Source organism: Athene cunicularia (assembly GCF_003259725.1).
Source record: "Athene cunicularia isolate RWA chromosome 1 unlocalized genomic scaffold, athCun1 chr1_part2, whole genome shotgun sequence".
Lineage (NCBI taxonomy): Eukaryota > Metazoa > Chordata > Aves > Strigiformes > Strigidae > Athene > Athene cunicularia.
Genome location: NW_020799092.1, coordinates 5,115,721 through 5,130,829, shown reverse-complemented (window position 1 = coordinate 5,130,829; position 15,109 = coordinate 5,115,721). Strand labels below are relative to the sequence as shown.

The 15,109-nt window shown below is 47.8% G+C and overlaps 1 protein-coding gene across 1 annotated transcript; it reads right to left on the bottom strand.

Annotated features, from left to right (window-relative positions):
• Positions 1 to 690: 690 nt before the first annotated feature.
• Positions 691 to 10,954, bottom strand: TMEM140 (transmembrane protein 140). The gene is given in 4 exon segments (XM_026868250.1): positions 691 to 2,526; positions 2,529 to 3,113; positions 3,862 to 3,974; positions 4,544 to 10,954. Coding segments are annotated over 3 exon segments (681 nt in total). The 5' UTR covers positions 3,875 to 3,974; positions 4,544 to 10,954; the 3' UTR covers positions 691 to 2,443.
• Between the last annotated feature and the right edge of the window lie 4,155 nt (positions 10,955 to 15,109).

Here is a 15,109-nt window from a genome sequence, read left to right as displayed (position 1 = left end):
GGGCCGGGCCGGGCCGGGCCCCCTCCCCGCGCTGAGTGTCTGCCCGTGCGGTGCCAGGGCGGCGGCGGCGCAGCACTGCATGAACGAGGCGGAGCTGGTGGACGTGGCCCTGGCAGTCCTGGCCGAGGTGAGCCCGGACCCCCGGGGATGGGGACGCGGCCCCGGCTGTGCCCGAGTACGGCCGGGTGGGCAGGAGCTCCCTGGGGGTGTCTCTCCGAGCAGCGGGCCGCCACCTGGGTGTTCTGGTCCCCTCCTCCCCTTCCCGGAGGCTGTCGCGGCCGGCCGCCCCGCCTGCCGCGGCGGAATTAAAGCGGCTTCCACCGCGGACCTGGGGATTGGCGAGGGATGTCCCGCGGGGCTGGTGGGCTGCCCCCCACCCCCCCCTCTTGAGGTGCTGCCGGGGTGAAGTCGCGCACAGCCGGGTGTGGTTGTTTTCTTTTTGGTCAGAATCTACGGTGCAAGAAAGGCGAGGAGAAGGCCCGGTCCGGGAGCAAAGAGGAGCAGAAGCTCCAGCCAAGGCCAAAGGAGGCTCCTGGAAACACAGGCAACGTGGGAGGAGGCAGCGACTGCAGTCCGGCTCTCCCATTGGGTCCTGACGCGGGTGCAGGTGCCGATGCAGAGAGAAGAAGGTGGGAGGACTCTGAGGACGATGCTCTGAAATACGTCAGGGAGATCTTTTTCAGCTAACGTTGCTTCCTCTGCGGTTCCCCAGGAGCAAAGGGGACGGTGAGGAGGGTGGCCCCTCCCACAGCACTCAGGATGGTGGGAATTGGTCCTGAAGTGGGCTGTGTATCTGCCGTGTTGGTGGACTGTGGAGCTGGCAGGAGGCCCATGAAGGCCATGGGGAAAAAGGAAGGGGGCACTCACTTCCCGTGGTGTGTTCAGTGAGATTTGGCTCCAGATTAGGTTATGTTCATTTCTGTTTGGCATCTCAGAACGTGGACAGATTAAAGAGGACATTTGGGTTCCTGTGAGTGTCCTACTGATGGGTCGGTGTTGGGACTGGAGGGGAGCTGGGAGTTGCTGGCCCTGAAAGGCCTTTGCTGTCTCTGCAGAGCCAGATAGTCATGGTTCAGCCTTGGGGCTCCCTTGTCCTTGCTGTCTCTCTGTGCCAGCTGCAGTGGGGCCTGACGGGCTGTCCCCATTAGACCTGATGCTGAATTTGCCTCCAGGCTCGGGCAGGCCTCCCATAGAAGAGGAAGACATGGGTGGGAGCAGACTGGCAAGGAGCAGGGACCATCCTGAGGGGGCTGACCCTGTGGCAGTGTGCATGGGGGTCTGGGACAGGATGAGGATGTGTCCTCTTCCCGATCCAAAGGAGGGGATGAACAAACCATGTGAGACAGGAGCAGGTTCAAAAGCTTTTACTGAAATAAAGAACTGGTCAAATGAGCGTCCACAGCCACATCCACAACAAGACTACAGCAGGAGAGTAAACAGACCCTCATGTCCTCAAAGGGGATGGAGAGGAAAGGAAGTGCTTCTTTGTGTGAGGTTACAGACATGCCATGGAGCGGTGCTATGTGCTGCTACAGCAGAGAAACTCCCTCCAGTGCTCTGGCTGCGATGCCCAGCTGGGGCACTGCACCCTGGCCTTTGGCAGCCCTGGCCCATCTCCCCAAGTGCACCCTTGTGTGGGGTATGTGTTGGTCTGAGTTGGGTTTGCGGTGAGCTGCCCTTGCACAGAACCAGTTCTGGAGTCTCAAAGGCTTCTGCAGTGCTGGGCTTAGCTCCATAATATCAGTGGGGACAAACCTCGGGCTCTGCACCAAAATCCTCTGCTTCCTCGTGGAAACTCCTCATTAGGGCTGTGTTCAGCAAGTTGTTAGGCTGCCCCTCCAGGTGCTCTGTTGCTGCTGGCGTTGGATGTGGGCCACTTCACCCCAATGAACTAAAGCAGAGTCACTCCAGATGCCATTCCAGCAGGTGAAGTACAGGGGCTCCTGCTGAAGAGAGTATTTCCACTTCCAGGGCCACCACTGTAGTGATCATCACTATAGTGATGGCAGTGTGAAGCCACAGCTCCTCAAGTCACAATTGCCTCAAAGGCATCCCTGCTTAGTCCAGCAGATGAAGCAGAGTCTCTGGGCAACTCCAAAAAAGGAAGCCTGTTAGCATCTCTGCCTGCCTATACTTAGGTTAGATCTGGACAGAGGGCTGTGTCCACTGTGTGCTAGTTCTGATCTGTCCCCTTCACTGTCCTCTGGGTCAAGACCAGAAATATTGTTGCTTTGCTGCTCTGCCCCAGGCTGAGGGGTGCGTTACATGCTGGTGTTGCCAGAAAGCTTCCGTGCTGTGGGTGTTGGTGTCTGCTGCCTGCTCGCTGCAGGAGTGCTGCACACAGTGCCATAGCATGGCTGGATGAGGGCCTTTGGACTAAGGATCAGACTTGTGCCAGTGACTAAAGCTGTAGCGGGATTACTGGTTTAGATCGGGTTATCAATTAGCACTTGCATCTTGCATCTTCTTCACTGCCAAACTCAATGGGCAGGGCCTTTTCAGTAAAAGGGGTTTGACACGAGGTGTGTGCTTGGCCCAGCTGAGGTACATTGTGGCAGTGATAATCTGGAGCAGTAGTAGAGCCTGAGACCCAAGCAGTGCCAGGAAGCCCCCAGTGAAGTCAGAGGGCTGAATCCACTGTGAGGTTTGGAAAAGAAATATAACCAGGCCTCCAGACAGGATTATCATCTTGATGATGAGTATGATGATGGTCACCTTCCAGCCCTCTGTCTCCTCTGTGCATTTCACGTGGGCAACAAAAATGGGGTAGAAGATGCTGAAGACCAGGCAGGCATACACACAAACCCTGGCTATCACTATTCCTGGTAGGCTGATGCCCATCATCTGCAGGTGCTTGTACTCCAGGCATTGTAGCTGCCTAGCTGTCTCATTCCACAGGCAGAAGTTGTAAAAGCCAATGCGTTTGCCAGGGAGGTCGACCAGGTTCCCAGCTTCCCACAGCAGTGCATAGAGCATCAGGGCCAAGGTCCCGGCAGACTTGAGTAGGGTCAGCACATAGAGCAGGTGCCCGGTGTACCTCTGTTGCAGCAAACCCATCCTGGTGCCTGCATGCTTTCTTGATACCATGGTAAAGTCTGCTTTGGGGATGCCTGCTGCAAAACATGAAGCAGGGGACCCCTTGTTTGTTGTGTGTTATGGCACCCTTCTCAGGATGTACTTTGAGCCTGTGTCACTGGGGTCTCAGGACTCCCTTTGCAACTAGAGCAGGAGCATCTGAGTCCTGCCTCTGACTGTGCTGCACATGTGTTACTGGGTTGAGAGAGGGTGTGCATTTTTGGTCACAGCAAAAGTGGCTTAATGATGTCCCAAGCATGGACCAGAACTGGGAGGACAGTATGGCTCCCTTAGCCCACTCATGCCCTTTGCACCGTGATCTCATGTTGGGCAAGAGAGACATGTGTCAGCAAACTGCAGTGATGGGAGGGGAGCAAAACACTGCTGTCTGGTAAGGAGGGGGTTAAAAACTGTCTGCTCAGACAAGGACATCCCTTGTGATCTTTGGACTGCAGAGTAAAATGCAGGCATGACAGTGTCTGAAGTGCAAGGCTCCCCCTGCCTCCCTGCGGCCTCCCTCCTCCCCCCGTAGTTCTAGGACACAATATGCCACTAATGACATGTGTTTCCAGCATCCATGTACCCCTGTGGCCCTTGCATGCCCATACATTTCTGGGCACAGCAGGGCTGATCACCTGCAGACATGGTGCTCCTCTGTCCCTGTTTTGTGAGGACCGATGCCCCACGTGGACAGGCAGTTGTCTACCACAGAGAGGCACCCCAGACCCACCTGCAGCCACTTGCCCTCCTTCGGGGCCTGGGGAAATGGGTGCTACAGTGACAGACCTGTGATTACCATCCTCGCTCTTCTCTCAGACTGTCTGGCAAACCCGACTCCCTGCTCCTCTCCCAGAAATGTGGACTATCTTCAGTGCCCTCTTCCAGGCTTCTGCTTCGTGCTGAAAAACAGGGAAGTGGCATCAGGAAGGGGTATCCCTGGCTGCAGAGCCACATGGCATTGCAGCACTAGCAACCCAGATCTGCACAGAGGAACAAACACAGGTCAAGGAGTTCAGAGACCTTGGCTTCAAGCTCAGCCTCCAGCTTGAGGCTGTGCAAATAACCCCTTTCCTGCCTTTGTCAAGCATTCTCTCCTGTGAGTCATTTACCACCTTTCCCCAAGAATTTCATGATGTTGGTCCTGCTGTCTCCCCTCCACTGCCCATTGCCTTGTGATGTATCATCCTGATGTCCTGGGCGTCGTAGGCCATCAGCCCACAGCCACTTGTGGATTTGGTACAGCATCTGCGTTTTTAGAGTGCCAGAAGAGACCCCACTCAATCTCTGCCTGGCCACAGTGCCTTCAGCATTACCCTCCCTCTCCCTGGATACTTGGGAGTGGGTCACTTATGGTTAATTTGCGCAAGGATAAAGTTTCTCTGTCCCAAACTTCTCCTCCACATGGTCATAGCCAGAAGGAAGGAGCACACACCAGCATGGAAGGGCATCACAGCATCCAGACACTGACCTGTCTCCTTCCCTTGGTCAATAACCTCACTTCTTCTTGTAGCTTCCCTTGGAGGTCTTCACAACAGGCTTCTGGAAAGACTGGAAGGTCACGTGGAAAATGCCCATTGTTCTGAATCTACAGTGAAGAACAAATGACCAGGAAAATATCTGTGCTCAGGCCCAGAACATGCTGCAGAATGAGAACTTGTGCACATGCAATTTCTCTAGTGTTTGTCTTGACCCTGGTATTGCCTCTTGTTTTGTCTGTACACATGCCCTTCTGCAGCCAGGCATTGCTGCTTTTCCTCTCCCTGTCCTGCAAGGGCTCACACCTGCCCACTGTTCTCCCTGCCATCCTGCCTCACAGCCCTCAGAGGGAGAACAAACTGTGCTTGGTTAGCTGACCACCTCCCCCAGGATTTCTGTCAGAACTCAAGAGTTGGGACTGGTACAGCTCAGCCAGCTCCTGGTTCTGCCCACCCACCAGCCCTTGCTGTGGAATTTCTGTAGACTGGTTTCCTAGAGAAGGCAGGCTTGTAGAAACCGGCTTTTGTTTAATCATCTCACGTTACCTTTTATTTACCCCCACCTCCATAAAATATAAAAGCAATTAAAAATTGTCCTAGTTACATATGTTTACCAGAGAGGGGATAGAGAATTAAATTCCTAGGAAGGATCATGGAAATACATAGCAGAGGCGGAGTAGAGCCACCTCAGCAACACTGTGCTATGTGATCTCTGCGTGTGCGAGAGCTCAGGAAAATCTCATGGTATCTCTGCCCTCTCCTCTGTTTTGAGGCTCATATCTGTAAAAACCTAGTTTCTCTTCCCAGTGATCCTTCTCTGTTCACTCTGCTAAATTGCAAGCAACTTTGCCCCTCAGCTTCCTGCTGCCTCCCCAGCTCAGCCCACCAGGTAAATCCCTGTCCCCAGGTGTAACTATGACAGGGACAGAAACACACCTGAAGTGGGTGCCCTGTGCCAACTGGGGCAGAGACCGTGTGGCAGGAGGTGACATACACTTTGGCAATGAAAGCTGAGACCTGGTACCCTGCCATCAGCACAACTGCAGACACAGCTTTTGTGAGCTCAGCAGCTTGGTTCTGGGGGTGTTTTGGAGGCAGCCTGGCTGAGAAGAAGGAGATAAACAGGAAACAGCTGTCACTCAGTGTCCAGCTGGGGCTTTTCCCAGACATCTGCAGCCCCTCGGCCTCTAAGGAGGTGCCTGTGCCTTTGGATGGGAGAGTCTGCAGCTCTGTCTCAAAGGTGCAAGAGGAACCCAAGCATGGCTTCAGCCCCCTTGTTTCTGAGCAGGCATCACTGGAAGCATTGAACTTCACCATGGGAGAGCTCTGTGTCTCAACCTCCCAGCTCCTTGTGCACAGGTCAGGAGGTCTTTGGGGTGTCTGTGTGTGAGATGGGGCTTGCAGGGACTCTCTGTGCTGCTGGGACTGCAGGGCCCTTCCCTCTGCTGGCTTATAAGCAGGTGAGCACCTTCCTAGGCTGAGGCTGTGCCTTCTGATCAGTGAGCTGCTGGATGACTGTCTGGGTACCTCTGTGCAGGGGACAGATCTCTGTGGAGCTGCCAGACCCCACTGCAGTGAACAGGCTGAATGCAAAGGGGTAAGGGAATAGGCATTTTCTCTTGCACTGAAGAGCCCCCAGAAGACTTGGCTTTCCTGCATCCCCTCTCCCCAGCTGCTGAGTAATTCCAGGAAAGAGCAGTGAGAAAGGAAGGCAGCTTTGGAGTTGGAACCTTTCCTTCAAGCTACAACACACACACACACACCCCACCCGGATACCTCTTTACAGAATCATCTAGGTTGGAAAAGACCTTGAAGATCATCCAGTCCAACCATTTACCTATCATTGACAGTTCCTCTTTCCCCCGCTCAGAGAGGATTGGCTGTGGGGAAACCACAGGTTAAGAAAGGCCACTGACAAGAAGGATTGCTGGCAAACAGAAACCAGCCAGTGGCACACAGATCACACTGCAGATGAACCGCCCCAAAAGTGTGCCACAGCTGGGGAAGGACCTGCTTCCTCACAGACATTTGTACCCTGCAGCACCACTTCTTTTCCTGGCAGATCTCCCCGAATGTTAGCGGCATTAAAAAGGTGAGGGACACAGTGGAGGATACTTACGGGTTACCCATCTGGCTGGGTGTAGAGCTGAAACAATGCTGTAAAGTGCTGAGGTACTGCCCCAGTGAGCTGAGTTGGTCTGTGGCAGCTGTCTGGTCCCGTGCTGGATGGGTTCTGACACACAGTCCCTGCTGTGTCACCGGCATCTGCTTCTTGCTTTCTGTTTCGGTTCTCAGGGCCATGGGAGCCTCATGTAGTACTCAAATACTGCGTCATCTAAATATGAGTAAAAAAACCAAGCTGAGCCTAGCCACTAGCATTTGAGCCAGGGGAGGCTTTCTTCTCCTGGCTGTGTTAAGTGACATGGTACCTGACCAGGCTAAGCTCGCCCAGGAAAGCTGGACTGCTAGGGTGGCTTGGGTGTCTGTGGGGGCTGAGAAAAGTTTGTTTTGTTTGGACACTTCTGTAGAGGTGACTGACTGTCCCAGTGCCGACCCCCAGTACCGCAGCACTGTCAGAGTTCACTGACCACTTTGACGTCTTGCACTTTGAACACTGCTCCCAGACCCAGTTTTGCCCGAGCTCCCCTTCACCCACAGATGCTGCCTGTGTAGGTGCAGTGCAGAAGTGGCAAGCTGCCTGCTGCAAGAGGAAACATGTGAAACCTCGAGTGATTTGAGGGGCAAAACTCTCCTTCCTTTAGTCCTCCTGGCCAGATCCAGAATCATTTGTCCTGTCCTATAAGCAGCGTTGGTGGTGGGTCAACATGTTAGGTGTGTGTTGGGGGGTGATACACGTGGGACACCTAGCCATGAAGCTGTTCACAGAGTCCCACCTACTAATTCCACATTTAGACATGTCTGGAAATCATCAGGTGGTACATATATTGGTACATATATTGGCACTCAGATCCAAGAGCACAAGAGGCAGGTGAAAGAAAATACAGGAGGAAGCCCTGAGAAGCTCAGTGGATAGAGCCATCAGGCAGGTGGCAGTGGGAAGGAGCCTTACTATCTGGCCTGTGTGCGTGGATTAATTTTAGCATTGAGAAGGACAAGAATCCGGATTGAGGTGATTCAGATCACAGATGGCTTGGGCAGGGGTTATGGTGGGAGAAATCAGGGACTGGGGCAGAAGGCTTGCAGCAAATAAAGCCTAGCACACCATAGCTGCTGAGCTGAATGTGGTGAATGGCAGGGATGTAGAAGGAAGCCTTGGGGCTGAATATAGCCATCTAAAATTGGGGCTGCTGGCTGGAAAATGAGGTATGAGCTGAGAGCACCTGTGTTCCAGTGAGGAAATATGCATTGTCATGAGGCATGTTTGTGCTCTCAAGAGGGGCAGTTATGCAGTTTCACCTCACACCACTCACTCTTTTTGTCATTCAGAATGGAAAAATGTATATGATTTGGATCTGGTGATCAGCCAGCTCCTTAGCTGACCTCAGCACCACAGTGGAGGTTGCCATTTTGCTGCCACATATGGGCAGGAGGCACAAGCAGCTCCTTCACAAACATCCTCACTTTGCATTGGGTCCTGTTTGCTACAGTGGGTCTGCTCCATCATGCCACTGCACTTGTCCCTCAAGCCACTGTCCTCCTAGATAGGTGTTTGATCTCCTACGCTTCAGCTTTCATCAGCGTGACAGGTGGCCACACATCCTGGCTTTAGCCTTTGCACACACCTCCATCTCCCCGGACTTCTCTGCACTGCTCAGAGCAATAAATACAACATTTAGGGTTGTGGCATCTTCCTGGCCAGAACTGGTTGCCTGATTGTGTACCTATGGCAAAAGTCTCCTCAGTGTTTCCTGCAGAGCCTTGTGTCTCCTCCCCTGCAGGGTCTCAGTCTCTGCTGCTTGTAATGCCTCCTGGGATGCAAGGCTTCCAGCAAGGAGAGGTACTGTCAACCTCTGGCTCAAGACTGGCCCTTTGTACCACCAACCTTCTTATTCTGAAGCCCTCCTTCCACATCTTTGGCTGCCTTTCTGCCAGGTAGTTCCCTTACTTTCTCCTTCAAGGCATTTGGGCAGGGAAGGTTGTGCTTGAAGAATGAGCAGGATGCAATATGCCTTGCTGTTCTTCTTCCTAGGGACATTTTACAGGTGTCTTCTGGCTGCCCCTGTTGCTTCAGATGCTTCAAGTCTATCTGATGATGGAGCAGTTGGGGAGGATAGGTGTGATGGGTGTGGGATAAGCAGGGGGATGATCATCAACATGTCTCATGGAGGAAGAACAGGAAGTGAGAGGAGAAAGACAGCAGGGCTTCTACGTGTGTGTGCCTGAAGGTAGAAGAGATGGGATGGAGTGTTTGGGTTGCTGGAGCCTGGTGTCTGTGAGTGGGAAAGCAGAGCACTTCCCATGAGCCAGCTTCCACTAAATTCCTGTGCAATTGTTCCTTCCTGGAATTGTTTCCTGAAATAGAAATGTAATACCTTGTGTAGATTAAGGAGATGTTCACTTGGCTTTCCAATGGAATGAACTACCCTGCAGCTCTTGGTCTCTTGTGGTGCAGTTGAAGCACACACAGCAACACTCAGCAGTCCTAGTAATATTAGCCATCACAAGTAAAGCATGAGATGAGCTGAGACTTTGAAAAGTGTTTTGGTTATTTTAGCCTGCTGTTTTAAAAGCTACTATACTTGCTTCCCAGAAGTTGGTTATGACCCAGTTCCCCATTTCTGAGGGAATATCCACAGCAGAACTCTGTTCCCTCTACGTTACTCAAAAACCCTCCCAGCTGTAGCTAGTTCTGCCCCATTGTACTAGATTTAAGGGATTCCTGTGGGAGTCCTTTGACTGGTAAGAAGAGAGATTGGAGTTCATATTCTACACTGTTTAGAAGTCACTTCTGTTCAGAAGAAATTGTAAAATGATTATTTTTTTTTCTCATCTGTAATCTGCTGACAACAAAATAAATCTCAGTGAAACAGAACCAACTCTATGCTTTTCTTCTTGTAACTGTCAGGAGGAGGTTGCTGGCAACCTAAAAGCCAGAGTCCAACGCAGTGCAAAGCTAAATGGCTTTGTGCTGTCTGCATGTGTGCTTCCATGAGACTGAACCCTAATCCCACAGGTTATCAGATGTAAGGTTCCCAGAACTCATTCCCAGAACTGGTGCCCGGCTGGCTGGAGCCTTTAGTTTGGAAGGTGCCCTTCTTCACCTTACCTGGATGCAGTTTTAGCCCTGTCTCTGGGAGGACTTGTAATGATGACTTGTGCCTATGTGTTTAATTTATTGTCTTTATTATTACATTTGTCTTGCTGTAATACGGTATGATTTTTCCTTGTTTCTTATACAGTGCACAACAGAGGGGCTGTATGGGATATTTCCTCCCAGCTATACATTTTAAGTATTTTAAGTATTTGGCCAATTGTTTCTTCTTGCAGATACAAATAATTTAGGATTTATTTATTATAGGCTATACTAGCTCAGCCCCTCTCAAATGCTTATAACTTAATGGACCTGATTTTGCAGCAATAGGTTCCAGTGTACAGATTAAAATGGAGCGTGCTGTAGAGACATGGTAGAGAAAGGAAGCTCACTGACTTGCTTACTGGGCAATTCCAAGTGCAAGGAAATTTAAAGGAGACAAAACTCAGTACCTGTCTTAAGCAGTCTGGTTTTCATCTCTTCTCCCAAATGTCTGTACAATGCTATACACATTAAGAAAATGCAAACTATGCAAGTATATGACCATAATGAATGAAATATTACCGAGATATGTAGGAACACATGAATGGCAACACTGGTTTAGGCAAAGGGACCATCTGTCACAGCGCCCTGCCTCCAACACGACCATGTGTGGATAGCCAGGGGAGAGCAGGAAGAGGACAAGCATATCCAATAGTTTTCCCAAGCACTATCCTAGATTCTCACTCTTTTCATCTGAGGAGATTTCCATAGCAGTATGTGTCTATTCAAAAACTCCCAGTGGTCTAGCTACAAGGTACATGTTCACCTGAATCCATGTACATGTTTTGCATCCATGACATCCTTTAGCAAGGAGTTCCACAGACTATTTGTGTACAGATTTTATGTCAAATTTTTTTGAGTGTAACATGTATTTTATTTGTTGGGGGGAATGATTATTGTGGCTTATGATTCTCCAGTTTTTCTACTATGATCAAGGAATGGTGGCTTCAGCTGCTTGGTGAATAATTCCTCTTCTTGAGAATCTTAGGGAAACTTCCAAATAGAGTGAAGAAGAAAAAATAAAATCACAATGAAACATCCAAATTTTGTCTTGGCCAGTTCAGACTCAGTAACTGGTTGAGGCTGATACAGTTACTTACTGTTAGAGTAAGTAGAGTTACAGAAAGCAGACATTGCTGGACATCAAGTCATTTACTCAGATGACTAGTTGTTTGGATTGAGACTTTCTTCATATTAAGCAGATTCCAACTCACATGTCCACCTCCCCTTCTTCATATTTCCTAATAAAGGCATAAAGGGATAAAGACACTCTAGGTAGCTCCCACTGAAACTGCTTCACTATGCATAAAACTGTAAATCAGGAAGTGAATGTGCCAAAGTCAACATGATTTTTTTGTTTTGGTAAGCATGCAGCTCAGCTGAAGAACATGTCCTCACTCCTAGAGTTGGCTCCCAGGAAGGCAAGTTTTTGACATTCAAATGACACTGGACTAGAGTCATAACAGACATCTCCAGAGCATGAATACTATGTTGAGCCCTACTGTCAAGCAACATGAGTGGGAGAGGAAGAGAAGAGCTGGTGCCACCCAACTGATCTTGACAGGCGATACGTGTTCTTGAGCTGCTCAGCTGCTAGTGCTCACTGGAGGGTGGCTGGCTGTGTCAGAACAAGGTGCCCTGGGACATGAGCAGCGCTAGCACCCAGGAAAGCTAGAAGTTAAGTAGGTAGTGTGGCAGCCTCCTGAGTGGTGGTGCCACTGCATTCAGGGAGCAGCTGAACAGGGGTCCAGTGCAGGTGAGATGAAAGTACCTGAGTGACAGCAACCTTTGGGCTAGAAATTGTTTCCTCTCAGACACATATCTAGCACCTGCCTTCACTACACACCCTGCTGATAAGACACCTCCCAAAGAGCAGTAGGAGGGAGCAAAAGCTCGTATCAAGTGTTTTACAGGCTGTGAGATAGTACTCCAGTTGGACCTAAAATCCACAGTAACGAAGTATTAAGAGTCAGGTTTTTGTATTTTTGTTTCCCCCTTCCTCTAAGCAATGTCAATTTCAGGAAAGCCTAGAAGAACATGATCTGTTACACTTTTACCCTGGGTACACAATAACTAGGCACAAACAGCTGCAGCTGGGGAAGAAAGCGCTTTAATGTCACCCAAGATCACAAAAGCATTTACAAATGCATTCTTTATTAATCTCATCTTTGGCAGGCAAGCTTTTAGCAGACAAAACACTTAAACGTACTCAACTGTCCTGTTACTTAAATTAAAGTGTATTTAACTGCACTGCCTGTCCCACAGAAGCTAATTACAGCTGTAATGATTTGTGCCCAGATTCAGGTTGGCAGAGGGAGAGTCACTTTCAACTTTCAACTCTCCCTCTATACTGCAGGTGGCTCATGTATCTTCTTTCTGGAGACTTGGATCTCCAGCGTGCTGGCTGGTGTGACAGGCACAGCCGGGGCACTGACAGCAGGTGAAGACCACATCTCCTCAAGTGCCAAAATCACTGCTGCAGTCCAGGCCCTGTCCATTCTCTCAGCATGACCTGACCTGGCAGATGCATCTTGCCAGCTGGCCATGGACCAGGTTAGCTGCAGCTGGCTTTAGTGCTGCACTGCACATTCCTCATCTGCAGGGTAGAGTGAGGCAGCAAAATACCTGGTAAGGCCCATGATCAACGGGTGAGATGAACCAGGTCTGACAGCGTGTGAGGAGGTATGTCCCTTGGGCACAAATAATATTTACAACATTTTGGAGATCCTTTTAGTCTAAACAAAGAGGTACTTTATATAGTTGATGCTGAACATCATTAATAATATTTAACCTGCCTGGCCAAAATAAAATAGGGTAGGCAAACCACAGGAAAACCTTACAATTCTATTTATATAGTTTCAAAAAATACATTAAGAAAACAGGATCCCCTCCTGTGAATCAATGAATCCAGTCCTCTTCTATCACAGGCGCATCATTCTTAACAAACCCTTTCACAAACCAGATACTCATCTGTTAGTTTTTTAGCTACCATGATACTTTATTTTTTTCTGGTTAAGTTCTCCAAGACAAAACCAAAGTAGTCATAAGGTAGAATAGCTCTGGGTGAATGTCTGAGAAAAACAAGACAGGAATTCAGAACCAAACACAAAGTCATTACTAAAACATATTGCTACGGCATGACATTGTTAGATTTTCAGCACCCAAAGTGTGAAAAACACATGAATAAGGATCATTCTAAGAATAAATTCTGGTATCCTTAATGTAGACAGAGAATATGTTCTCACATTCCACTGTTCAACTGATCTGTGATAGCTCCCTATTAATCTGTAAAACTCACAGATCTATATTAAAACACAGATAATATGTATGACTACTTTAATATTTCCCATCCAGTCCTTACTCAGGAATTCTAGATTTCTGTTCATGAAAACAATGGCTGAAGTACTGTTCTGTATAATTTGCTGACATCACAACTGGAAAAGATTTTAAAGCACTTATATCAATGAGAATAACCCTTTTTTAAAAGTTTTTGCAATTCTCACAATATTTCATGAGGCTTGTTTAACTGTGTAGGAGATGTCAAAACTGAAGAGAAATGTACTATTAGCTTTGCAAAATTTTGCCAATAATATATGCTGTAAGAATCTGAGAAAAGTGACACGATGTTGTAATTAACACTGCTCAAAGGTGTTTATTGGAATAAACAAAAATTATAATAATGGTTAAAATCAATGAATGCTGACTTATGGCACTGTGGGATGAGGGCAGGTAGCTTTCTATTCAGGACATTTTTACTTTGGTACTTTCTTCACAGATTAATTTGTTGATTTTGTATGCTTGATAGTGGGCTTTGTGGGTATCTATGAAGCCCCAAAGTCTGACACTAAGCATAACAAATCCTATTGCTCTTCAGTACTCAGTCCACAGCATTGTTTTCTATTAAAACTCTACCAAAACCTCTACCAAACCCTAACCTTTAACTCCTGGATGGAATAAACTCTACATTACTGTAAAAAGCTGATTCTGTTTTAATATGAAACATTAAAATTGTAAGTTTCTGAAAACCAGATTTCTAAGGCCTGAAAGGACCACAGATCATTTCGTAAATGTTTCCCTTACCATGAAAAATAGGCTAGCAGTTTCATTCAGTTTTCTGTGGGCCTTGTTGTAGACTGTGTGTTTTACTGAAGCAGGACAGAGAACCCCCTACATCTCCTGGAGTTTGCAGCAATGGGCATTCTGACTCCCTTGACAAAACATGCATCCCTTACTTCTATTGCAAGTTTGTCTGTCATCAATTCCAGTTACAGCTTCTCATACTTTCTTTTCATGGACTGAAGCTATCTCTGCTACTTTCAGATACTCTACTGAAGAATATCCTTGTATTTTAGGAGACAATTTTCATCCTATAAAGTCTCATTTCATCATAAAGTAGTTGAATTCTCTTAAGTGTCACAAGAGGTTGTCTCCAGTTCTCACGTACTTTGACGGATTCTCTTTTGCATTCTTCTTTTTTTTAAACATTCTTTAAAATAATGATGACACCAGAAGTCGTCAAAGTAATTCATTGTTAGTCTGAAGTCAAGATGGATTTTCTCTCCTATTTTCACACAGGAAAAAAACTCTATTTCTCCTTGTGGAACAGTATGAAGATAACTCATGTTGAGCTGCTTGTTCACATTAACACCTAAATCTTTCCCAGATTTCCTTGTGCTTGCAATGACACAAGTCCTCTTGTTCTGCTTCCTTAGCCTCCATATTGCTTCTTTCATTTTGTCTGTACTGAAACAAAAAAGTTCTGGTTGATCCAAATTTTCCATAGGATTTGGGCTGCATTGTTTGACTTCAATGAATGTTTTCTCCTCTAGTCTCTCTGTACCAAATAACCACATTATTAAAAATATGTGTGCCCTACTGCCAATAGGAACAAATATTTTTTCACCTCTCTGGAACTTGCCTCAGGTTCAGTTTTTCTCCAGTGAGACTGTTCCCAATCAGTAAAGCAGAGTGTAATAACGTGAAGATAGTTTAAACTAAAGAAAAATGAGCTCTTCCAAATGCTAGGACTGAGTGAAATCCCAGCCAAAGGATTCTTTAATGAGGTTTGATATTATTAAAAAAAAAAAAAAAAAAAAGGCTTATTGCAATTTTAAGAATTAAAGAAAAATATAGTTTACCTTTTTTTCACTGGGTCAAGTACCTGAAATATCTTATGTTGAGTTTCAATCCCCTGAGTCTGTGAAACAGAAAAGAATCATGAACAAATCATGAAATCAGAATCATGAACAAATATTAGTAAGTTCCAAAAGATACAATGACAAAAAGAAGGTATTAACATCTTTAT